The sequence below is a fragment of the Ranitomeya variabilis genome, chromosome 2, assembly GCF_051348905.1.
Source record: "Ranitomeya variabilis isolate aRanVar5 chromosome 2, aRanVar5.hap1, whole genome shotgun sequence".
NCBI classification, from domain to species: domain Eukaryota; kingdom Metazoa; phylum Chordata; class Amphibia; order Anura; family Dendrobatidae; genus Ranitomeya; species Ranitomeya variabilis.
The window spans coordinates 26,122,937-26,150,138 of NC_135233.1; the positions used below are offsets into that span (position 1 = coordinate 26,122,937).

The window sequence follows — 27,202 nt, forward strand, 5'->3', positions numbered from 1 at the left end:
ATTACAAACCAGCAAACAGATATTTGAAGCTGCTGGTGCCTCTGGAGTCCCTTGAACCTCAAGGTGTAGGATCCTTCAAAGGCTTGCTGTGGTGCATAAACCTACTATTCGGCCACCCCTAAACAGTGTTCACAAGCAGAAATGGTTGCAGTGGGCCCAGACATACATGAAGACTAATTTCCAAACAGTCTTGTTTACTGATGAGTCGACAACCCTGGATGGTCCAGATGGATGGAGTAATGGATGGTTGGTGGATGGCCACCATGTCCCAAACAAGGCTGCGACGTCAGCAAGGAGGTCGAGGAGTCAGGTTTTGGGCCGGAATCATGGAGAAACAGCTGGTAAGGCCCTTTAAGGTTCCTGAAGGTGTGAAAATGACCTCTGCAAAGTATATAGAGTTTCTGACTGACAACTTTCCTCCATGGTATAAAAAGCAAAAACGTGCCTTCAGGAGCAAAATCATCTTCATGCTGACAATGCCCCATCTCCTGCTGCAAAGAAAACCTGAGTCATTGGCTGCTATGGGCATAAAGGAGATAAACTCATGGTGTGGCCACCATCTTCCCCTGACCTCAACCCTATAGAGAACCTTTGGAGGATCATCAAGCAAAAGATCTATGAGGGTGGGAGGCCGTTCACATCCAAACAGCAGCTCTGGGAGGGAAGAAATACAAGCAGAAACTCTCCAAAAACTCACAAGTTCAGTGGATGCAAGAATTGTGAAGGTGACATCAAAGAAGGCTCCTATGTTACATGTAACTTGGCCTGTTAGGAGGTTTTGGAGTTAAATAGCTTTTTTGTTCAGTGAATGTGACCTCCTAATGCTGCAAATTCCACAAATGAGCATTTTCAGTTCTTTAAAACGTATCAAATGTTTAGAAATTCTACTGTGCCTAATAATTTGGAACAGTGCGGTGAGTTTTTATTCATTTTGGAGATTATACTGTTATCACTGGGAGGTTTCTTCAATAAAATTCGATGTATAATCTAACGGGTGATTACTTATTAGACTGACTGTCATTTGCATTTAGGAAAATCTGAGAATATAATTTGCATAATAATTTGGAACATAGTGTAGATACAGTGGTGCTGCAGTTAGTAGGGACCCATTTGTCAGAGCAGAGAATTACAGCAAACCACAACATATATTATATTCCTTTACAGACCCCCTAAGACCCCCAGAACTTGACAAGTTAGTGGCAGGGAGAGCGCCCAGTGTCCCAGTACAGGAGTCGCTGGCCCCTCGTAAAGCAGACCAGTAGCTACAGACTCCTCTGCTCAGCCATTTATTAGGATGAGCGCGCACCATCGCCCCCACCGAGTGGGAAAGTCACAGGTGACGCCAAGGTCAGGACAGAATAAAACATTGCGCAGCGTTCACAGTCTCCACACTGCCAGAGCGTGACCAGGAGGACTAACACCGGACCCTGGGAAACAAAAATCTAATATTCCCATAATATAGAAAGTGTCCGGTCATCTTACGGGGGTCTCCACTGTGCACAACCCCCCATTAACAAGTATCGAATGTGCAAAGTGGAGAAGCCCTTGAAGGCACTGACAGAAGGGTCTGCTGGGCAATAGGTCGACTACAGCAAGCGCTTTCCCTGCAGCGCCCCCACAGGGGAAGTGAAGTATTACACAGCAATGAGCTTCCTGGAGGAGCGTCCTGATAATGCGGGAAAGGAACAGAGAAGAAGAACTTGTGTGTTGTGACCGCTGGGGACGAAATGTCCGACAGACAACTCAGCCGAGCGGTTACATCCCGTCACTCGGACAGGTCTCTAATAACACATTTAGAAATCTCTGAAGAGCGGAGAAGTTAATAGCTCCCGATATACCGGTGCCAAAATATACAGAACAGCGACTCCTGGACCGGAGAGAACGAAGGAAGAACACTACATTGTTTGAACTTTATTATCTGTCAAACACCAACTGACAGCAGAATAGTGAGTGCAGCTCTGGAGTATAATACAGGAGGTAACCCAGGATCAGTAATGTATGTACACAGTGACTGCACCAGCAGAATAGTGAGTGCAGCTCTGGAGTATAATACAGGATGTAACTCAGGATCAGTAATGTAATGTATGTACACAGTGACTGCACCAGCAGAATAGTGAGTGCAGCTCTGGGGTATAATACAGGAGGTAACTCAGGATCAGTAATGTAATGTATGTACACAGTGACTGCACCAGCAGAATAGTGAGTGCAGCTCTGGGGTATAATACAGGATGTAACTCAGGATCAGTAATGTAATGTATGTACACAGTGACTGCACCAGCAGAATAGTGAGTGCAGCTCTGGGGTATAATACAGGAGGTAACTCAGGATCAGTAATGTAATGTATGTACACAGTGACTGCACCAGCAGAATAGTGAGTGCAGCTCTGGGGTATAATACAGGAGGTAACTCAGGATCAGTAATGTAATGTATGTACACAGTGACTGCACCAGCAGAATAGTGAGTGCAGCTCTGGAGTATAATAGAGGATGTAACTCAGGATCAGTAATGAAATGTATGTACACAGTGACTGCACCAGCAGAATAGTGAGTGCAGCTCTGGGGTATAATACAGGAGGTAACTCAGGATCAGTAATGTAATGTATGTACACAGTGACTACACCGGCAGAATAGTGAGTGCCAAGTGTCACACACACACACACACATGTATTATACTGCAGAGCTGCAATCACAGTAGGGCACACTATCCCGACAGGTAACTTAAGTGACTTTCTAGCTCGGGAAACTGAAAAGCTCTTGAAGCCCTGAGCCGCCTATATACTAAGCTGAGGATAGTCTGTATACGGGTCATACGCAGGCAGGGGCTCGCTCATCGATGCCTTCCAGGTGACGACATCTTCCAGCAGGTTTCCCGGTCACGGCTGCAGACACATGGCGGGGCACAGACGTGCACACAGACAGACACACGTCCGCAGCGCTCCTTCACCGAGTCATCGGCTTTTTGTGGCTGGGAATCTGCCCGGCACGTACAGGGGTTTACATACACGAGTCACGCCGCCCATTACTGCTCCTCGTAATCAGGTTTAATGGCGTGTGAATATAGGGACATGAATGTCAGAAAATAAACGAGAGCTCAAGTACATTAAAATAAAATGTCTAATAATGCTTGCAAAAAGGGGAGGAAGAAAATAAATAAATAAAAAAATTTAAAAAAAAATGGCGGCGTCAGGAAAAGGATAATGCTAATAAACTACAAGATCACGCTTCATTTAGGATTTTACTTATTTTTAGGGCCCAGAGTCGGATTCATCCAGGGCTTCCTGGTGCATTACTAAAATAACAGGAGCTACAGTAAAAACAGACATCAGAAAGTGATTTACCATCTGTTTGTGAGGCTTCTGCTCCGGGTTGGTCTTGGCCTCCCGGGCTTTATCAATGTCCTCCGCTGTAAGTCCACCAACAGAAGACGTAGGATCCTGGTGAAAAGCCCTTTTCTGACCCGCAGCTGCAAAAGGTCCGGCGGAGTCTCTAAAATGACCAAGTAATGGCCCACTGTCCTGATGGGAGAGGAGGGTCTCCTGCCCTCGGCTGCTGACGTTTTCTGCACTGGGAATACTGGGCTCGTGGGTGTAAGTCCCATCAGGAGCTGGGGAGTACTCCATGCCGGCCATCTCCGAGACCGACCCTTCAAAAATGTCCATCCCTTCCTCCCCGGAGAGGTTCTCCTGCCGCTTCCCCAATTCCTGAAACAGAAAAACCAATATGAAATGCAATAATCACTTCCTGACCATGTTCACGCGTCTCGGCAGGCGAGTGGAGGGGTCGCAATGTCATCGATCACTTCTAAAGCAGAAGTGAACAGCACCGGAGGACCCCTTTAAGGGGTCTTTAAAAAAAATAATAATAATAAATATCTTGTGACAGGAAATCAATTTATTCAATACAGGTTACTCATCCTGTTCCTCTCCACCATGCTTTGCACTGCAGTTCTGCTCAGAGACAGAGGAGCCAGGAAGTTCTGCATTGATTACATAAAATCAGGGAATAGTTTTTTTATGTTTTTTTTTACCTGGACTTTCCCCATGGTGGAGCTGAAACGTTCCTCGGCTGCTACTTGCAAACTTCTTGCCAAGTTGACAGCATCCTTCCCCAGCGTCGCCTGCTTCAGCTGCCCGGCCTGCGCCTCCAGCACCGCCTTACCGAGCTTCGCCAGGCCTCTCATCACCATGATCGCATCCGCCGCCATGATGGCTGCTCACAGCGTCCTACACCTGCCGAGAGACGGCACATCAGAGCGAGAACGTGCAGTCCCCATATTGTCAGTTATCAGGAAAGCATTGATGAGTTACTGCAGTTACAGGTGACAGATCCTGAGTCTACATGAGGAATGACTCCATTTCTGACCATTATAGCACCACTGAGCAGTGTAGCTGTAAATCCAGCACTGGGGTGAGAATACAATATAAAAGTCACACTGACTGCTCCTGCAGCTGCTCTTTCCTCTCTCTCCCACCCGAATAGTCTTCTATAATGGGACTGCTAGACTAGATCTCTGGGGGAGGTCTGACCACCGAGACCCCCAATGACAATGTATGGAGCTATAGTGCGGCATGCTGAACCTTTCCTCCACTGGATGCTGTAAATAGGAGAACTTCATTTTGGGAAAACTCCTTTAAGATTGAGTTAAGGACGGCCCATGGGAGTAAATAGAATTGTGAAAATGGCACAAGGAGCCGCACGTCACCCTTCACGTTTCTAAAGATGACACACACATGCCGATCTTCACAGCCTGGATTGGCAGCTGCTGACCTTTCGGATATTTTCTACAGCGTGTAAATTTACGTAAACTACACAAGGATTTTCTGTGCGTGAAGTCAAAACGTTTTATAAGACAGCTCTAAAGATTCACGCACCAAATATCTGACAATTCTACTTGCCTGCGGTCACCACTAGGGGGAGTAAGTGCATAGAGTGAATACAGAACTCACGGTACGTGGTCCACCAGCCCTGCGGCAGCACATGGGGGGCAAATAAAAAGGAATTACAGTGTCCATTTCCTGGCCCCATTCCTACGCCTGCTCCTATGGAATACTGTATCCTTAGGGTTTCTCTACAAGGCGAGGCGAGGGTTCCCTGTTGTGATGCAATCCATACATAACAGGGGCGGGGGTTGGGAAACAAACACAAGTTGCACGTTTCAGATAAGCCGTTCTGTCGTCAAGAAAGGGTTTTTTGTGAAGTTTCTCCCTCCAGCAAAAAGGACAGACCCCTTATGTAGACTGCAATACTTGGGCAACTGTTGAGTCGGCGCCATTTCAAGGCATTTGTGTTACCAAAATGCTGGCAAAAAAAAAAAAAAACAGGTGCGACTGATTAGTAAGTCTACCCCCTAAGGAGTCACTGACCTTTTTTTTGGGTGGGGGAGTGAGACAGAAGCCCCTAGACTAAAGGAAAGATGCATGGACTTAAGGAAATATTGAATATTTTTTTTTTTTTTTTTTTTTTTTTTTTTTTACAGAAGAAAAATGGAATTGAATCAATAAATGTGTTCCCCCTAAAAAGATGAATGTGTGTGGGGGGTGGGGGTTGGGGGAAGCGTTCTAGATAGAGTCCCCCAAAAGGGAAGCTAATGATGACTTCACTTGAATTTTGTTCATGTCACTTTAGTCTGTGGCCCCATCAGAAGTTGGGGGGGGTTCTGAAAGTTTTAAGGGGTGCGGTAGGTAACAATTCCTGAACGAACTGCAGACACCCAGCGAGAACGGGGCCCCAAGGCCAGAAATTACAACTTTTGGGGGGTTTTAATCCACAGTACACCAATTTTTCCTGCGACTTGGATGCGACGGGCCAAATCCACGCTACTGTAATGTGTCGCGGGTCTACTGCAAGGTTCCGATCCTTCCGCAGACTTTCCCGGAGTCTTGCAGATCTGCTGCGGACACTTTCACACCTTTGCACTGATGAGCACACGGAACATTCTGCGTAATGTGCACTTACGGCACAAAACTACAAAGATTGCAAACCGCACCATGTGATTTACCCGTTGTCTTTAGGCAGTAACCATAAAGCCACTACTGCACCCACGGAGGCTGCGGCGGACCCCTGAACGATGCCCCCTGTACCTTACCCAGCCAGCGCCTCTTCTCCCCGCAGCCTCGATCCGGAGAGTTCTCCCCAGGAAGATCCTGTAAATCCCCAGGACTCGAGCGCAGAGTCAGAAGTCTCGGGGGCCGGCCGGTCACCAGTGACGTCAGCACCATAATCCAGCTCCCATTAATCCCACACACATCAGACTGGAGCTGTAACCTGCTCTAACAGGAGCCCATGTCTTCTGGAAAGCTGGGTGACAAAACAACTGCCCGGATGCCACCCAGCTTTCCAGAGGGGCACATCCAGCCCATGTGGGGGGAGTCAGACTAGAGAAATAGGACTGGAGACCCTTGCAGCCTGTACCATACAGCACATAACTCTGGAATGCGCATTTCCTTGTAGCTCAGACTTTCCGCTGACGACGGGGCGCGCGGGGCGGACGGGGTGTACGAGGAGTCACTTCAGGTAAATTGGTCTACAAGGGGCTGAAATATGAGAAGTCTGAAAACTGTACAGCATTGTCCGCACATGCACAGGGGGCTCCAAATATGCTTAATAGGAATGCGCAGCCTCATATAAAGAGATTCTGAAAACATTCCGTGCAAATTAATCTCTTAAAGGGGTCCTTACACCAGTTTGAGCAGGTTAAACTTGCATGAGGTCGCCCAAAATTAGACAGGAGGAGTCACACAAGGGGGAATAAGTTCAGAAGAATTTGCCTTCACCTGTGAGATGTAATGTAAACGGCCCCGATATCTGCAGAGCTGAGCGATTACCATCACTTCCAGCTTTCCTCTCACAGCAGTCAGTGTGGTGGTGGGAGGGGAGTAGAGACGAGCCACATGTCATTACAAACACCTCTGTAGCTCTGCTCATAGTGCGGTTAGCTCTGATGATACTCCCCTCTATCCCCCACACCAACTGCCCCGAGATGAAAGCTGGAGGTGTTTGTAATCACTTAGCTCACTAGCTGCAGAGATCATGACTTTTTTTTCCCCTAAATGGACAAAAAAAAAAAAAAAAAGAAAAAGTACACAACCAGAGAAGAATCTCTGCCAACACCATACTGGGCTTATAACAGATGTAACTCGAACACAGAGGAAAGGTTGTGCAGACCTTAAAGTGCACCTCTACTTTCACTGAAAACTGGAACAAAAAGTATTGTTTGGCTGCCCTCATACCCTTAACAAGGTAAAACTTTTTTTTTTTTTTTTTTGCACATGCCATTCTAATATGTCCAAATGCTCATACTTTAACTTATACACACAGCTCTTCAGGATTCTGCCAGCACTATGGGTGCTAGAACTTGCTTTCATTCAATTCCCAGCATGAATTTCATCAGTCATTCAAAGGCTTGGATGTTCTTTTGGTTAATCCTGTAGACCATTTAGCAGACAAGAAAATGTAGAGGGCCACAGACAGCCCCCCCACACAGGGCCACAGACCCTGCCCATCCACAGCCACCACTAGTGGGCGCTCAGGTGCTTACTGCCTACAGATCATACACTGAACTGGCCGAACCCATCATGTGATTCTTATGGCTACTTTTCTCATAAAAACTTTAAAAAAAAATTTAAAAAAAACACCCCCGACGTAAAGAAGCAATAATTTAGAGGTCCTTTATAACAGGACATTTACAATCACACGTGACATTACACAATGACTAACGCTCAAGGCATCTTTACAAAAAAACAACCTGTTACTAACTTGACCTACCAAAGTCCTTGGTAACGCTCCCAAAAGTGGCACCGTTCCATTAAAGTAAATCATACCCCTCACCCCCCACTGACCTTGGCAAAGGAGGCGACAGCCGCTCGCATCCCACCGTATTCCCAGGTCGGAAATAAAACGCACTTTGACCGTGACACAAGAGAACACAGCGGTCAGTGAAGGGACGCTCCAGCCTGGGTCTAACAATTCTGCTTGCTGCCAGTGAATAGAAAGACTGACCGATCAGCCGACCTCGGGGCCCCATCGCTGATCCTATGAATGTCGGGACCAGTTTCACAACTTTGTGCTGCACTTTTCAGTCAACACTGCGGTGCCTTCAACCTCAGGATTAGTGGTGGGACCCCCAATGATGAGAATACCCCTGCTAAGGCCAGGTAGGACCCAGACCTGCGCCATAAATGCCCAAGATGGTAATGAGCCAAAAAAAGTCCAAATATCTCCAGTAATTAGTGAAGGGCACAACAACAGGAGTTCTCCGCAGGTGACACAAAGGTCTAGTCAATGGCAAATTGTTCCGTAGGCGGCGAGTGCGGAAGTCAGGTCACTAACGAAGGCGGAAGCAGAGGATATTAAGGGAAGATAATCAGCAGAACATAATGCGGCCGGCTCGGGGTGTCACCATCTACAAAGTGTGCACAAGATGGGGCCATCAAATACAGAGATTGACACCAGATAATATAAAATTAAAAAAAATATATATATATATATATATATAATTTTTTTTTTTTTCTGCAACTATGACCGCGCCAATTGCAACACAATCTGATTGGTCTCTATCCTGATCAGTCATCTAGAGACGTGTACGGGCATCAAACTATTTTCCAACACTTTCCACTAAAAGTGCTATTAGTGCACATGTAACACGCAGCAAAGGAGACAACTCCACCACCAGAGTATCTGAGGATTAGAAAACACGGCCGCTTTGCTCCAGAAATGGCACCATCTGCCTGGGAGGTTGAGGTGGTACTACAACTCCAATCATTCACTTCAACTGAGCCAGACACGACCTATATGGAAAAGTATCACCACTTTCTAAACAATAGAAGGATATGTTCCTCTAGTCTCAATCCGTTTAGGCTATGTGCACACGTATTCTAGGTCCACTGCGGATTTTTCTGCAGCGGATTTACTGCGGTTTTACAACTGCGGTTTTCCATAGGGGCAGCTGTAAAACCGCTGCGTTTCCGCACGTTTTTTTCTGCAGCATGTGCACTGCGTTTTTTTGTTTCCCATAGGTTTACATTGAACTGTAAATGCATGGGAAACTGCTGCGGATCCGCAGCAAAATCCGCATTGTGTGCACATAGCCTTAAGCTGCTGCACAACGAGCGCTTTATAGACATAAGGCAAGTCTGTGCAGCCAGTCCCCTATACACAGGGCCGGACTGGCAAATGCCAGAAGGGCCGGTGGCAGTAGTGGGCCGCTTGAGTGTGCCGCTGTCGGCACACTTCCCCCGCTGTCGGCACTCCCGGCCCCGCATTCAACTATACCGGCATCATAGACGCCGGTACAGTTGAATGCAATGATGGAGAAGAGAGCGTCCGCTGACGCCCCCTCTCCCATCATTCCCCGCTCTGCCTGCCACTGACACTGCGGGTGCGCGATGACGTCATATCATCGCGCACCTGCTGTGTGGCCGGGCAGACTGCAGCTGCTGAGACCGGAGCCAGGAGCAGCGCGGGGCAAGAAGAAAGGTGAGTAGAGTGTTTGACATATAATAATAATTAAAAAAAAAAAAACAATGATGATAACTGGATTGTGGAGCTATTGGGGGGGGGGCTGTGCTCCACTACATTCTAGGGGGGCTGTGCTCCACTACATTCTAGGGGGGCTGAGCTGTAATGCTGGATACAGCTGTAATTATATGTTATATAGTCGTGTTACACTCCCCTCACTTCTTGTAACCTACAAGTGTACAAAGATATTATACAGTCACCATGCGACAAGTGGGCCTGTGTACCTTCACATGCCAGGGCTGAATTTTAGTGCCAGTCCGGCCCTGCCTATACAGCAGTCAGAGCCACATGACTGGAGGTGCTCAATGAAAATTCTGCAATGAAATAGTAAAAGACAGAAGCCAAGTGTTTACTAGCAAAATCAAGCAATAATGACTATGACTATATGGCGGAAAACCTGAACTCTAGTGGGATCTGTTTTCCTAAAGAAAATCACCGGCTACTGTACGAAATGCTCCAGGACAGGCAAGTGGAGAAATTACCCCAGAGGAGGACTGCCTGCAAACCCCCCCCCCCCCCCGGTCCGCCGCTGCACCCCCACCCGCTCCGCCGCCTGCACCCCCACCAGCTCCACCGCCTGCACCGCTCCGCCGCCTGCACCCCCCCGCCTGCTCCGCTGCCTGCACCCCCCCGCCTGCTCCAGTGCCTGCAACCCCCTGCCTGCACCCCCCCGCCTGCACCCTCCACCTGCTCCACTGCCTGCACCCTCCGCCTGCACCCTCCGCCTGCACCCCCCCCTCCGCTGCCGGCACCCTCCGCCTGCTCCACTGCCTGCACCCCCCCTCTCCGCTGCCTGCACCCTCCGCCTGCTCCACTGCCTGCACCCCCCCCCCCTCTCCGCTGCCTGCACCCTCCGCCTGCTCCCCCCCGCTCATTACTCTGCAATAAATTAAAAAACAAAACTCGTGCCCCGGTAATCCTGTTAAGCGGCTTTACATCAAGCAAAGTCAGATTATTCAGGATTTATACAATTACGGGCTATTTAAAGAACTTGTAGCATAAAACCACCAGAGGAGCCTAGGATACATTTTGGGGCCCTAATATACAAGGGCCAGAATCCAGACCTCAGTAGGAGATCACATCAGTGTGCTGGTATCATCCAGCAGTTGTGCAACTACAAATCCCAGGAGGTCACAATGGAGAGGCGCGCTGGGACTTGTAGTTTCAGGGAAGTTGGAATAAAGATGAAATTTCACAGACCATCAACTAAATTCAGTTAAAGTAAACAAAGTGATGAGACGTGTCAGCCAGATCTGCATTTATCAAGTTTTCCCACATAGAGGAGCAGAGCCGCTTAATACTCGTTATGTAAATGTCCTGGATTTAGTGTGCGACAAAGAAGAAGAAGAAGAAGAAGAAGAACTGTCAAATCTCTCACCACGTCTCAGGATATGACGACTTCTATTTATTCTTTAAAGGTTTGCATGTTTATTCCAAAAGTATAAAAAAAAAAAATGAACGGACCAAAGAGGTGTCTGCCAAATGAGAGATATTGCTGTAGTCTATATACATTCTTGTACATAGGAGCAGTATTATAGTAGTTATATTCTTGTACATAGGGACAGTATTATAGTAGTTATATTCTTGTACATAGGAGCAGTATTATAGTAGTTATATTCTTGTACATAGGAGCAGTATTATAGTAGTTATATTCTTGTACATAGGAGCAGTATTATAGTAGTTATATTCTTGTACATAGGGACAGTATTATAGTAGTTATATTCTTGTACATAGGAGCAGTATTATAGTAGTTATATTCTTGTACATAGGAGCAGTATTATAGTAGTTGTATTCTTGTACATAGGGGCAGTATTATAGTAATTATATTCTTGTACATAGGAGCAGTATTATAGTAGTTATATTCTTGTACATAGGAGCAGTATTATAGTAGTTATAGTCTTGTACATAGGAGCAGTATTATAGTAGTTATATTCTTGTACATAGGGGCAGTATTATAGTAGTTATATTCTTGTACATATAGCGATTACCACTAGAAATAAAACGGTCATGTTACTTTACGGGACATCATTAGTTCCTGGTGCGCACATTGTGACACACACTTCTCTATAACATCTCATCCAAACAAGCAGAGGCCTTTATGAGCTGAACAGGCATTGCGCCAATGATAACAATATGGACCTGGAAGACGGATCCAACAGAAGCCAGAGAGTGGAACAAGAAGGGGCAGACCCTCCAAGAGAACAGGGGGTAATAGAAGAGGAAATATCGCTGCTGCCAGACAGTCACCTCCCCACAGCCGGAATCTCCCTGAGCCAAAGTAAAAAGGATAGAAGCTACAAGAAGCAGAACTGACTAGGTTTAATCCCACAGACTGAATCCAACCTAGAAACAATGTATCACACGCCCTGCATAACACAAGGGGGCGCCACCATTAGACTGCAAGCTTCGGATCAGCCATATGAACCTTAGGTGTTTACTTGCATTATAATGTCCCCACAGGCTGCAAATGTCAGGGCAATTATGCAATAATGCCGACTTCCTCTTAGGCCGGTTTCACACGTCAGTGGCTCCAGTACGTGAGGTGACAGCTTCCTCACGTACCGGAGCCACTGACACACGTAGACACATTAAAATCAATGCATCTGTGCAGATGTCATTGATTTTTTGCGGACCGTGTCTCCGTGTGCCAAACACGGAGACATGTCAGTGTTCGTGGGAGAGCACGCATTACACGGACCCACTAAAGTCAATGGGTCCGTGTAAAACACGTACCGCACACGGACGTTCTCCGTGTGCCGTGCAGGAGACAGCGCTCCAGTAAGCGCTGTCCCCCCCACATGGTGCTGAAGCCGCGATTCATATCTTCTGTGCAGCAGCGTATGCTGTAAGATATGAATAATCCATTTTTTAGTGGTATTTCGTGTTTAAAATAAAGCTCCATGTCCCCACCCCCTGTGCGCCCCCCCGCTGTTCTGAAAATACTCACCCGCCTCCCTCACAGTGTCCTGTCCTGGCCGCAGCTTCTCCAGTATGCGGTCACGTGGGGCCGCTCATTTACAGTAATGAATATGCGGCTCCACCCCTATGGGAGGTGGAGCCGCATATTCATGACTGTAATCGGCGGCCCCACGTGACCGCATAGAGTAGAAGGTGCGGCCAGGACAGGAAGCAGCGACAGCCAACGAGGGAGCCGGGTATTTTCAGAACAGCGGGGGGGCGCACAGGGGGTGGGTACATGGAGCTTTATTTTAAACACGAAATACCACTAAAAAAATGGATTATTCATATCTTCTTTACAGCAAACGCTGCTGCACAGAAGATATGAATCGCGGCTTCAGCACAATGCAGGGGACAGCGCTAAACTTTAGCGCTGTCTCCTGCACGGTGCGTGTGGTACCCAGTGGGTACACAGGAGGCACACGAGTGGCACACTGATGTGCCACAGAAACGCAGGGGCACACGGACATGGATAATTCCGGTACCGGAATTATCTGGACGTGTGGGACAGGCCTTAGCGGAGATCTCCTTCTTCCTTACAACTTTTGACGTTTCTACTTGAAAAAGGATAAGATACTGAAGGCAAGGTAACAAAATAAATCATTAATTATTGGCTCTGAACTTAGCAACCCAACTGCCAAAAACGAGACGTGACAAAATTGCCATTGGCCATGACCTCCCGCCCTCCCCAACCCATAGAAAACATTAAAGGCTGCAACACATGGACAATACCAGACCGTTCTGGCTGCATTTGTTTAAAATGACCAGTTATAAGATCTCTGCTTGTGTTCTGTGAATGAGAACATTCTTGTTTACAGACAAAAAAAAAAAAAAAAAACACAGCTCAAGTCCTTTTTGTTTGCTACAACGTAACAGTGCAGGGTCACCCTTCTGGCTGTTTAGCTTACATATTGGATACAAATGTAACAAGTCCCCAGAGTGTGAAATATTAGGTCTGTTCAGGTTTTCAGTGACAAATAAAAACCTGGAAATGACAAGTTGAAACAAAGTTGTATTCTGCAACAATTATAAAGTAATGTGCGATACAGGAAAGATTGGAGCAAATCAATTATTACAGAAAAACAAAAACTGACAGTTGTGGAATGAGAAATAAGCACAAAGCCTGGAGGGTATTTCAGTAACTCTTCCAAAAAGAGAAGAGAACTCACCTTTCACGCCCCATGTTAAGGATTTCTATGCAGAGCGCACACAAATCTACTCCACATTTCCCTGAGCTCCATATAAATAAGGTCACGCTGCCAAGGTCAGAGCGACAGGGCAGTCAACAGGTGTAAGAGTGCAGCTGGCACAAGATGGCATCACCATAAGCAACACCCTCCTCTCTGCCAAGATACAGTCATCTATATTCACCTACAGTAGCGCAGAGGAAGGATCTGCAGCAGAAAGTCCCAGGGCATCAGACAATAGTGTGTCCTAGATTCACAGTCCTCCCTCCGGCTGATGGGGTTCTGTGCCAAGTCAAAGGGAAAACTTCCCAGCGGCCAAACCTTGTGCAACCAACTTATACTAGAGCAACAAACAACAACAAAGTCACCTAAAACTAATCTATAGTGACTGACAATATAAATGCCTCCCACCATGATGCCTCACATGGAGGTGCAAGAAAATGCATTAAAAAGGGATCATTTAAGTATGCAGAATCTAAGGTGGAAATCTGCTCTGGATAGGGAGGTGGTCTCCATTCAGCCCCCTGCCTATCACTGGCCGGCAGATGTTGCAAAACGACAAGTCTTATCATGCAGCATGTAACAGCTGGAGAGGCACCGGATGGAAATCACTGCACAATTAGGTATAAACTGCGCCAAAAATAAAAATGGGAAAGTGCAATTGGGCCATTAATGTTGGGCTTTGTTCACATGGTGGTTTGGACATTGCACTTGACATTAATAAGTGATCTGTTAGATCATGCATAGATAGTGATGAGCGAATATACTCGTTGCTCTTGTTTTCCAGGGCACACTCGGGTGGTCTCCGAGTATTTTTTTAGTGTTCGGAGATTTAGTTTTCATCGCCTCAGCTGCATGATTTACATCTGTTAGCCAGCATAAGTACATGTGGGGGTTGCCTGGTTGCTAGGGAATCCCCACATGTACTTATGCTGGCTAACAGATGTAAATCATTCAGCTGCGGCGAAGAAAACTAAATCTCCGAGCACTAAAAAAATACTCGGAGGACCCCCGAGCGTGCTCGAGAAAACAAGAGCAACGAGTATATTCGCTCATCACTAATCAGGCATGCAACTGGAGGCAAAGGGAACCGATTGATTATTATGGGGTCAATTTGATGTCAAGTTTGTTTTGTTTTTTAAACAGAAAAGAGTATAAAGTCCTCCTATAGATGGAGCAAAAAAAGAACACAGATTCCATAATCAATTGTGTAACTGATGGAAAGGATCACTTGTGTCTGAAAGCAAAAAGACAAGTGCAATAATCCTAACGAACGTGTACAGACACCTACTCCATAGTGACGGGTACTGGAGATCTCTCCAGGCTATATTCACATGTACAGTAATCAGGTGTTAGAACGGATCCAGCAGCAATCCACCGACAAAAGAATTGTGCAGAAAAAAAAAAAAAAATAGATTACAACTGGATCCTTTTTTTTTTTTTTTTTCACACTGAAGTCGATGGAAAAAGGATCCATTAATTAGCCATCCATTTTCTTCTGTTTGAAACTGATTCAGTAAGCAAAAGACAAAATTGTTTCTAAATGAAAGAAAAAAAAAAAAAAAACAGGAGGCTCATTACCATATCTGTTCTCCATAGACTTCCATGGTAAAAAAAACCTTCTAAAACAGATGATGGGACAGTATGCAAAGTACAGGGTGGGAATCACAGCAGGATAAGCAGGTGGGCTACATTAAATACCCCCAAACGCTGATCTATGGCTGCTGCAAAATAACTCCCATCGTCCACTTTTGCAAAAGCTGCAGACAAGAAAAAAAAAAAAAAAAAAAAGTGCAATAATACTGTCAATGTTATCTACAAGTGAGCTTGCAACATGACAAAAAATAAATATATATCAGATTGCTCCATAGTGAGAGATGGGGAACCTGGGACCTGCGCAGCTACAATTGGCCACAACTGAACTGCACAGCGCTGCAGATATAGATAGATATATATATATATATATATAGATAGATATATATATATATAGATAGATATAGATATATCTATATAGATAGATATATATATATCTATATATATATATATATATATATATATATATATATATATATATATACATATATACACACACACTAACTGTATAGGATCAGCTCCTGCTGCACACTGTCAGCCCTTCCACAAGACTTGTGCTGCAGCTTCTACCACACCCCATCTCTCCAGATGGCAGCAGCACCCATGTGGTCAGCACCAGAGGCCACAACACTACAAGTCCCAGCACAACAGGAAGCCAAAGCATGCTGGGAGTTGTAGCGCAGAAGCACAGCCTCCCCAGTACAGGACGTACCCGGCACAGGCCCCGCTGTCTCCAGGCTCCGCTCCCCTCTTCCTCGCCCGTCCCCGTCTCTCTGACACGAGGTGCTCACTGTTTACAGCGTCCTCCCAAGTCCTCCACATCGGCCCCGCCCCCTGCCTCTTCTCTTTCACTTTAAGCAATCCTATTGGTGGCCATAAAAGGCTAAACTGAAAACCAATTGGTCAATTGTATTGTCAGTCACGGAGCGTGCGTGCTCAAAGCGTGTGCACGGCTGCTCAGCCAATCAGAAGCTCCGCTGTCAGCACAATGGGTGTGTCGGGCGGGAGAGCAATAACAAGTATGTCAGCCAATTAGAACGCGGACATTCCTAAAACACCCCAGGTGTCCGCTTAAGACAATAAAGTTGTCAGCCCCTTATATATAAGGCCTGAGAGTTGTCAGCCAGCGCAGGGGCACGGACTGTGGAGTCTGACTAATCAAAACTGTGTAAACTAAGTAAAATTGTCTTTGTTGTCCGTAATAACCAATCAGAGTGCAGCATTCATTTCTAAAGTTGCTGTGATTGGTTGCTATGGGCAACAGCGTTTTTTGTTAGACTGTCTCCTAAGTCACTTTTTCGATTTGCAGAGGTGCAGAGTGAGGATTGTTGTGTGTGAGGTGCAGGGTGAGGATTGTTGTGTGTGAGGTGCAGGGTGAGGATTGTTGTGTGTGAGGTGCAGGGTGAGGATTGTTGTGTGTGAGGTGCAGGGTGAGGATTGTTGTGTGTGAGGTGCAGGGTGAGGATTGTTGTGTGTGAGGTGCAGGGTGAGGATTGTTGTGTGTGAGGTGCAGGGTGAGGATTGTTGTGTGTGAGGTGCAGGGTGAGGATTGTTGTGTGTGAGGTGCAGGGTGAGGATTGTTGTGTGTGAGGTGCAGGGTGAGGATTGTTGTGTGTGAGGTGCAGGGTGAGGTGAAGTGTGTGTGAGGTGCAGGGTGAGGATTGTGTGTGAGGTGCAGGGTGAGGATTGTGTGTGAGGTGCAGGGTGAGGTGAAGTGTGTGTGAGGTGCAGGGTGAGGATTGTGTGTGAGGTGCAGGGTGAGGATTGTGTGTGAGGTGCAGGGTGAGGTGAAGTGTGTGTGAGGTGCAGGGTGAGGATTGTGTGTGAGGTGCAGGGTGAGGATTGTGTGTGAGGTGCAGGGTGAGGATTGTTGTGTGTGAGGTGCAGGGTGAGGATTGTTGTGTGTGAGGTGCACTGTGAGGATTGTGTGTGAGGTGCAGGGTGTGGATTGTTGTGTGTGAGGTGCAGGGTGAGGCTTGTGTGTGAGGTGCAGGGTGAGGCTTGTGTGTGAGGTGCAGGGTGAGGATTGTTGTGTGTGAGGTGCAGGGTGAGGATTGTTGTGTGTGAGGTGCAGGGTGAGGATTGTTGTGTGTGAGGTGCAGGATGAGGATTGTGTGTGAGGTGCAGGGTGAGGATTGTTGTGTGTGAGGTGCAGGGTGAGGATTGTTGTGTGTGAGGTGCAGGGTGAGGATTGTGTGTGAGGTGCAGGGTGAGGTGAAGTGTGTGTGAGGTGCAGGGTGAGGATTGTTGTGTGTGAGGTGCAGGATGAGGATTGTGTGTGAGGTGCAGGGTGAGGATTGTTGTGTGTGAGGTGCAGGGTGAGGATTGTTGTGTGTGAGGTGCAGGGTGAGGATTGTGTGTGTGAGGATTGTGTGTGAGGTGCAGGGTGTGGATTGTTGTGTGTGAGGTGCAGGGTGAGGATTGTGTGTGTGAGGTGCACTGTGAGGATTGTGTGTGAGGTGCAGGGTGAGGATTGTGTGTGAGGTGCAGGGTGAGGATTGTTGTGTGTGAGGTGCAGGGTGAGGATTGTTGTGTGTGAGGTGCAGGGTGAGGATTGTTGTGTGTGAGGTGCAGGGTGAGGCTTGTGTGTGAGGTGCAGGGTGAGGATTGTGTGTGAGGTGCAGGGTGAGGATTGTTGTGTGTGAGGTGCAGGGTGAGGATTGTTGTGTGTGAGGTGCAGGGTGAGGATTGTTGTGTGTGAGGTGCAGGGTGAGGATTGTTGTGTGTGAGGTGCAGGGTGAGGATTGTTGTGTGTGAGGTGCAGGGTGAGGATTGTTGTGTGTGAGGTGCAGGGTGAGGATTGTTGTGTGTGAGGTGCAGGGTGAGGATTGTGTGTGAGGTGCAGGGTGAGGATTGTGTGTGTGAGGTGCAGGGTGAGGATTGTGTGTGTGAGGTGCAGGGTGAGGATTGTTGTGTGTGAGGTGCACTGTGAGGATTGTGTGTGAGGTGCAGGGTGTGGATTGTTGTGTGTGAGGTGCAGGGTGTGGATTGTTGTGTGTGAGGTGCAGGGTGAGGATTGTGTGTGAGGTGCACTGTGAGGATTGTGTGTGAGGTGCAGGGTGTGGATTGTTGTGTGTGAGGTGCAGGGTGAGGATTGTGTGTGTGAGGTGCACTGTGAGGATTGTGTGTGAGGTGCAGGGTGTGGATTGTTGTGTGTGAGGTGCAGGGTGAGGCTTGTGTGTGAGGTGCAGGGTGAGGCTTGTGTGTGAGGTGCAGGGTGAGGATTGTTGTGTGTGAGGTGCAGGGTGAGGATTGTTGTGTGTGAGGTGCAGGGTGAGGATTGTTGTGTGTGAGGTGCAGGGTGAGGATTGTTGTGTGTGAGGTGCAGGGTGAGGATTGTTGTGTGTGAGGTGCAGGGTGAGGATTGTTGTGTGTGAGGTGCAGGGTGAGGATTGTTGTGTGTGAGGTGCAGGGTGAGGATTGTTGTGTGTGAGGTGCAGGGTGAGGATTGTTGTGTGTGAGGTGCAGGGTGAGGCTTGTGTGTGAGGTGCAGGGTGAGGATTGTTGTGTGTGAGGTGCACTGTGAGGATTGTTGTGTGTGAGGTGCACTGTGAGGATTGTGTGTGAGGTGCAGGGTGAGGATTGTTGTGTGTGAGGTGCACTGTGAGGATTGTTGTGTGTGAGGTGCACTGTGAGGCTTGTGTGTGAGGTGCAGGGTGAGGATTGTTGTGTGTGAGGTGCAGGGTGAGGATTGTTGTGTGTGAGGTGCAGGGTGAGGATTGTTGTGTGTGAGGTGCAGGGTGAGGCTTGTGTGTGAGGTGCAGGGTGAGGATTGTGTGTGAGGTGCACTGTGAGGATTGTTGTGTGTGAGGTGCAGGGTGAGGATTGTTGTGTGTGAGGTGCAGGGTGAGGATTGTTGTGTGTGAGGTGCACTGTGAGGATTGTTGTGTGTGAGGTGCAGGGTGAGGATTGTTGTGTGTGAGGTGCAGGGTGAGGATTGTTGTGTGTGAGGTGCAGGGTGAGGATTGTTGTGTGTGAGGTGCAGGGTGAGGCTTGTGTGTGAGGTGCACTGTGAGGCTTGTGTGTGAGGTGCAGGGTGAGGATTGTTGTGTGTGAGGTGCAGGGTGAGGATTGTTGTGTGTGAGGTGCAGGGTGAGGATTGTTGTGTGTGAGGTGCAGGGTGAGGATTGTGTGTGAGGTGCAGGGTGAGGATTGTTGTGTGTGAGGTGCACTGTGAGGATTGTTGTGTGTGAGGTGCAGGGTGAGGATTGTTGTGTGTGAGGTGCAGGGTGAGGATTGTTGTGTGTGAGGTGCAGGGTGAGGATTGTTGTGTGTGAGGTGCACTATGAGGCTTGTGTGTGAGGTGCAGGGTGAGGATTGTTGTGTGTGAGGTGCACTGTGAGGATTGTTGTGTGTGAGGTGCAGGGTGAGGATTGTTGTGTGTGAGGTGCAGGGTGAGGATTGTTGTGTGTGAGGTGCAGGGTGAGGATTGTTGTGTGTGAGGTGCAGGGTGAGGATTGTTGTGTGTGAGGTGCAGGGTGAGGATTGTGTGTGAGGTGCAGGGTGAGGATTGTTGTGTGTGAGGTGCACTGTGAGGATTGTTGTGTGTGAGGTGCAGGGTGAGGATTGTTGTGTGTGAGGTGCAGGGTGAGGATTGTTGTGTGTGAGGTGCAGGGTGAGGATTGTTGTGTGTGAGGTGCACTATGAGGCTTGTGTGTGAGGTGCAGGGTGAGGATTGTTGTGTGTGAGGTGCACTGTGAGGATTGTTGTGTGTGAGGTGCAGGGTGAGGATTGTTGTGTGTGAGGTGCACTATGAGGCTTGTGTGTGAGGTGCAGGGTGAGGATTGTTGTGTGTGAGGTGCACTGTGAGGATTGTTGTGTGTGAGGTGCAGGGTGAGGATTGTTGTGTGTGAGGTGCAGGGTGAGGATTGTTGTGTGTGAGGTTGTAGAGATCAGATTGAAGAATCCATTTTGTCTTCCTCTACTCAGAGACGTATATGAAGAAACTTGAGCAAGGTAGACATTTCCTTTTATGGACGCATTCCTTCTTGTTATTGTGACCTTTAACCTACATTCCAGAAGTTGAACGTTATTAGTAGAATAGATACTCTTTGTTAGAGAATATGAGCCCTTGTACGCATGTCTGTAAATGCTTATCTCATTCCTATATAAACAGGAGGGGTGAGCCCAGTGAGTCAGAGGCGAGCTCCTGGGCGATCCCTGCATATGATCACACATCTCTTGTGCTGTGTGTTATTACTTGGATCTCTCTACATCAGTAAGCCGGGGACTGATAAGGACTCAACATTTCCTGGCGCTCGAACAGGGACCCGAGGTGAGAGTATTTACTCAAGATTTACCTGCGGATACGGACAACGGAGATCTGGGATAATGGACGGCAAATGAAAAAAAAAACCTGGCCAGGTAAGAGACATTATTAGTTCTCTTTTATCTGCCCTGTATTATCCGAAAGATCTCTATGAGCCGTGTCATGCTGGGTTAGTCTAGTAGTGAGTAGATACCTATAGAACTCGGGTTACCATATTGTATAGATTTATGAGTCTAGTCCCTGGCAGTGTGTGAACAGTGTGTGAACAGTGTGTGAACAGTGTGTGAACAGTGTGAAGGTTGTGACATGTTGTGAAAGAAGAATAGAAGTACGTAGAACAATAAGCCACGATTGTTAGAACAAGGTTATTGGTGAAGTCAGCCTAACTGGGTTATGAGGTAGCGTCCTTCTGGGAGACCTCCGCCCATGCTTGACTCTCCTATAGAACTTGTTTCTACATTCCCTGGATAAGGTGTGATAGAATGAGCCCAGGACGCGGTTTTCATGAGCCTGGGACAAGTATGCTAACTGACACAGAAAGTTTTGTGATCTGTATGGTGTTGCTGGGTCTGTGTGCATAATAGCACTTAAGTACGTCCTGCATATTAGAAGAAACAGAGCAGACAAGCCCTTCAATATTTTAGCTCCCTAGGAGAGAAGGCAACGAGACGCCACCAACAGAGGAAGTGGTTGTCCAAACGTCACCTGGGGTAGAAATAGCAAATATTGAAAGGATATTTTAGCTCCCTAGGAGAGAAGGCAACGAGACATCACCACAGTGATTGTCCAAACGTCACCTGGGGTAGAAATAGCTAAAATGAGAAATAAACAGACCAAAACTGTTTTAGGACAAGTGGAAGCAGCAGATATCATACAGGAAAGATGTGGAAAGGCAGTCAGAAGTCAGATTAGAAGAGTAAGAGGAAAATTGGGAATTTCAGAAGCACTTATGTTCAGTACAGAATGGGAAAGACTGAGTAAAGAACGAGGTGGAATTATCAAAGACAATGGGTGGGAAGAAATCATACACTGTATGATAGAGGTCTCAAAAAAACAGCTAAAGAGGAGAATTGGAAGTATGATCCAGACACTTCCAAATGGATCATGGGAAAGGGAAAAAGTTGTGACATAATCCCGCCACCTTACCTAGATCCAAAAGCCCAATCATTTGTACCATCTGGAAGAGCAGAAGGAGGAAAACAATTTCCAGCCTTGTATCCCAATCTTGGTGGGGTAGGAGGATGGGAATGTTCACACTGTGGACAACAAAATCCAGATGGGAGAAATGATTGCCTAGCCTGTGGTACACCTAGATATGGCGCTGTACTTGCCCCTGTTAGGGTAGTACCTAGACCTTTTAGAGAAGTTGGTGCTAATGGAGTAATGGCAACCCACTACCATAACACACGCCAATACTTCCCTTGGTCCCCTGCTGAGGGTATGTCCCTCTTACATAACGCACCAGATCCTGTCCAGTTTCCAGTTAGATTTGCACAATATATACAACAAATCATGCAGACTCATGCTGGGGTCTGGGCGGACGGGGAAGAATTATGTAGAATGAAAATGTCCCCCGGACTTTTTCAGGAATTATTGACACACCTACAGCCCAATAGACCAGTGGCAGAAGGGGGTGCCTTACAGACAGAAGCATCAGGTACCCAGTTCACAGAGGCATTAATAATTTTTATGAGAGAGAATCATAAGCCTGTTAGAATAGCACAAGCTAATACAGGAGGAAGAGTGAGACACAATTTTCTTTGCCACTACTGTAAAAAGCCAGGTCATTTCCAAAGAGAGTGCAGGAAGAAGTTGGCAGATATAAAGTCAGGCAAATTTGTTCCCAGAAATAACCCTCCCCAAACGGACAACCAGCAGAAATCTACCATCATAGATGGTCCCATACCAGATTCAGATTGACTCAATGTGTTACAAACTTCCCTACCAGCTAGAAGACCTATGATACAGGTGAATGTAGGGGGGAGAGAGATTCCATTTTTGATAGATACAGGTGCAACTTCCTCAATTTTGAATCAAGATTTTCTTCCAAATCCGGAAGATATTTCAGAACAAACAACTTTTGCTGAGGGTTATGATGGGGTAATTCGAACACTGCCATATACTGTGCCCCTAGAGGTCTCATTAGGACCTAAATGTTTTGCATCCAGATTTTTGTATGCCAGAGGTGCCCCAACATGTTTGTTAGGAACTGATGTACTAAAGAAATTAGAAGCTAACATCAATTTTAGGGAAGATGGCACAGTTATGTTGACTATCCCTGATGATGCAGAAACATTAGAACAATATGTCAGAATTCAGGCTTTTGAGGATTATGCTGAAGAAAAAGAGTACACCATAGATCTAGACCTCTCAATGGTCCCAGAAACACTGTGGGCACAGGGAGATACTGATGTGGGATTATTGCATATCTCTCCTGTAAAACTATCTGTGCAACCAGGAGCTGTTCTCCCACAGCTCAGACAATACCCTGTGAGTGCCCAGCAGGAACTAGCAATTACAAAACAGATAGAGGGATATAGAGAGAAAGGAGTTCTGGTAGAGATACAATCACCTGCTAACACTCCTCTGTATCCAGTCAAGAAGAGAACTCTTGATAAGAGTTCTATGCCCAAATATCGTATGGTACATGATCTAAGAGAAATAAACAAAGTTCTAGATCCAATCACCCCAGTTGTACCCAATCCTCATACGTTACTATCACAGATACCAGCCAGTTCACAAGTGTTTACTGTAATAGATCTTTCAAATGCATTTTTCTCGGTTCCTTTACACCAAGATAGTTGGCATTTGTTTGCATTTACATTTAAGGGCAAACAGTTGGCGTGGACACGCCTTCCACAGGGAATGATACACTCCCCTACTCTTTATTCAAATGCCCTACAAACAGTTCTTCAAAGGTTTGAACCTGAACCACAGGTAGTAATTTTGCAGTATGTGGATGACCTACTACTTTGCTGCCCAGATCTAGAAACAGCAGAAAGGTCCACTGTGAGTTTACTATGTTTTCTAGAAAAAGAAGGGTGTAAAGTGAATAGACAAAAGCTACAAGTTTGTCAGATCAAAGTGGTCTTTCTAGGTCATTGCATTTCTCAAGGTAAAAAGCATCTTACACCTCAAAGAACTGAAGCAATAAGACAGATGAATGAGCCTAGAAATCATAAACAGCTACGAGCATTTTTAGGAATAGTGTCTCATTGTAGACAATGGATTATACATGCCAGTCAACTAATGCAATCACTGTATGACTGTGTAAAAAGTGAACCTTATTTGTTGACAAAAGAAGGTCAGATTTCGTTCCAACAATTAAAAGATGCCCTTGTTTCAGCTCCAGCGTTAGGGCTACCAGACTACACCAAACCATTTCAGCTTATGGCTGCAGAAGTTGATTCCCATGCTACAGGAGTTCTTACCCAGAAGCATGCAGGGAAACAAAGACCAATTGCATATCTTTCAGCAAGGTTAGATCCAGTAGCCAGGGCAGCGCCAACCTGTGTACGTGTGGTTGTTGCTGTCTCGCTATTGTTGGACAAAGCATCAGAAATTGTCCTAGAGCATCCACTCACAGTTCAAACTACGCATGATGTTTATGGGATATTAAACCAGGTCCAGCCAAAACACATTTCCATGGCCAGACATTTGCGGCTACAGTGTTCTTTGCTGCTCCCCTCTACTATCACATTTGCAAGGCTTCAGACTCTCAATTTAGCTACACTGCTACCTCTCGAGTCTGAAGGGGGGAATAAGGACACTGATCCACACGCAAATTTTTTCCCTACAGACACACATGATTGTACAGAGCTCATTTTACAAGAAACGGTAGGCTTACCCAATGTATCCGAAACACCACTTCAAAATCCAGATTTAGAGCTGTTTATAGATGGTAGTAGGTTTGCAGATGACACAGGTAACTTTCATACAGGGTATGCAGTTGTGTCAGAATCTGAAACTCTCAAAGCAGAACCTCTTCCACCGAAACAGTCTGCACAAGAAGCAGAACTAACAGCATTGATTGAAGCGCTAAAAATAGCTGAGAATCAGACAGCTAATATATACACTGATTCTAGGTATGCACATGGTATTGTGTTTGACTTTGGAGTAATCTGGAGAGCTAGAGGTTACATGACAGCGTCAGGCCAACCTGTAAAACATGCTTCTCTGATCAAACAGATCTTAGAGGCTGCACAAGAAACAAAAGAAGTAGCAGTAATTAAGGTAGCTGCACATGTGAGACTCGACACTAGGGAATCTAGGGGAAATGATAGGGCTGATAAAGCAGCCAAGGCAGCAGCGGTCAAACCCTTACAGCAGGTTCATACTGTAAACCCCACAGAAAATACTGAAGATAGACTGAGACAAGCACAGGAAGATGCAGGAGAAGAGGAGAGGGACAGGTGGAAAAAGGAAGGGGCAGAAGAACAAGCAGGAATTTGGAAGAAAGATGGACTAATATGTCTACCTAGAGCCTGGTACCCGATTGTAGTTGGTGGACTGCACCACCCTACTCATGTGTCTGCAAATGCAATGACACTGCTGGCAAAGCAAGTCTGGTTGGCTCCAGGTTTTGGCAACTATGCAAGAGACTATTGTGCTGCATGCGTTATATGCCTAACACATAATCCTGGACAGACAACAAAGACCCCTATGAAGCATCACGTCCGACCTCTCTATCCGTTTCAGCGATTACAAATAGACTTTATCCAGCTGCCAAAAAGTAATGGGTATGAGTATGTGTTGGTATGTGTGGACATGTTCTCGGGGTGGCCAGAGGCCTATCCAGTTCGGAAGGCTTCAGCTAAAAACACTGCTGTAAAGCTAGTTGCCGAACTGATACCCCGTTACGGTCTCCCTGAAGTGATCGAGTCAGATAGGGGTACTCATTTCACTGGAGAAATATTTCAAAATGTACTGAAAATGTTGGGTGTTGAAAGTTAGTTACACACTCCGTACCATCCTCAAAGTTCTGGTAAGGTGGAACGCATGAATGGAACTTTAAAATTAAAAATACAGAAAGCCATGGCTGAAACAGGAAAGCCTTGGACAGAATGCCTTCCACTGGCCCTTTACTCAATACGCAATACCCCAAGGGGTAAGACTAAACTGTCTCCATATGAAATTTTGTTTGGCAGGACTGCCAATTTAGGATGTTATTTTCCACAGCAACTTGTGTTAAATATTGAGTCATTGACTTCTTATGTGCAAAATCTTCAGAAACAATTAACTAAGGTGCATGCACAAGTTTTTGCTTCCCTTCCAGATCCTGACAACATTGAAGGAAGTCACAAGTTGGAACCAGGTGATCAAGTCTATGTAAAAAGACACACCAGAAAGGCTCTTGAACCAAGATTTGACGGACCCTTCCAAGTCCTGTTGACAACACCTACATCAGTCAAGCTTGAAGGAAAGGCATCATGGATACATGCAAGCCATTGCAAAAGAGCAGTATAAAACTCATAACATTGATGTTAATAGTATTAACCTCAACGGAGGCATGGGATAAACTGAATTCTCTAACCCCTTTGAACAATAGATTCGTACAACATCATAGAAAATTAGTACATGACTTGTTAAATAATACACAACCCCTAGCAGATTGTTGGATCTGTACCCATTCACCAGTATCAGCCACAAGTATACCTTTTCTAGCAGTTCCCGTGTCAGTTGAAGAAATATTCGCTTGGCCTAATTGTTCAGACAACCTGGCCAACAACCAAATTGGTAATACTAGGCTGTGGAATACTACAATCGCCATACCAGTTGTGGGATGGGTAGAATTTCCTTGGTGGCAGGGTAATCTTACAGGAAGAATAGGCAACTTACAATATTTTGCATTCAGGGGAGGAAAATGGGTACCTAGAAATAAGACTGGATTAACTGATTTAGGACAGGTCCCCACTGAAAATCTACAGCTCAGTTTCAGTACAACCACCGACTCTTCTTATGCTTTCAAACCTACAATGTTGGAAAGGTACATACATAATAGAAAATGGGAACATTCTGCGTTGTTCCCCCAAGGTGATGCAAACAGTTGTACAAGCAAACCGGGGAACCTGGTTTGTAATGAATCCGATGAGTATATCAGAGGAATGCCTTTATGTGGGAATCCCGCAGCCGGGTACTGTAGCCCCTTGGGACAAAAACCCTCTTGGTGTATGCTTCAGAATGTATCTAGATTTGTGGATTTGGCTCACAGATTGGTATTGCAGCACTCAGCTCTATGGGATCTGCCTGAAGGTACATTTTGGATATGCGGAGAAGGAGCATATAAATGGCTTCCCGTAGGTATAAAGGGTACTTGTACATTAGGACGCCTAACCCCGGCTACTTTCATAATTTCAAATAAACAAGTGAATATGCAAGCCGTGCCCAAGCACACACTGTATAAAAGAGCTGCAGATAACTCACCACGTCCCTCAGGGAGACCACACATAGTGCAAATGGGTATAGCCAATAAAATTGTCAGTTCTATTTTTATTTATCCTATGTTAACACAAATGTGGGATAAATTAGTTAGAGCCACGGATTATTTAGATGATCAGATCTGGGATATATTGGATATACTAAACACTAGTATAGCTGTACAGAATCAGCTTATAATAGTCGTCAACCAACATACCCTGGTATTGGATTATCTAACTGCCTCACAAGGGGGTATGTGTCAA

The 27,202-nt window shown here is 46.3% G+C and overlaps 1 protein-coding gene across 2 annotated transcripts in view; it reads right to left on the bottom strand.

The window, feature by feature from the left end:
* Nucleotides 1–16,240, bottom strand: part of COQ8A (coenzyme Q8A) — a 28,536-nt gene extending 12,296 nt beyond the window's left edge. The window contains exons 1-3 of one of the 2 annotated variants that reach the window (XM_077282146.1): nt 15,966–16,240; nt 4,027–4,228; nt 3,338–3,700 (exon numbers count right to left, since the gene is read on the bottom strand). In XM_077282146.1, the coding sequence (XP_077138261.1) occupies nt 3,338–3,700; nt 4,027–4,203 (540 nt within the window). In that variant the 5' untranslated portion in view covers nt 4,204–4,228; nt 15,966–16,240. Of the gene's footprint in view, nt 1–3,337; nt 3,701–4,026; nt 4,229–6,084; nt 6,109–15,965 lie in introns of those variants that run through there. The other variant, XM_077282147.1, reaches the window with a different exon arrangement.
* Between the last annotated feature and the right edge of the window lie 10,962 nt (nt 16,241–27,202).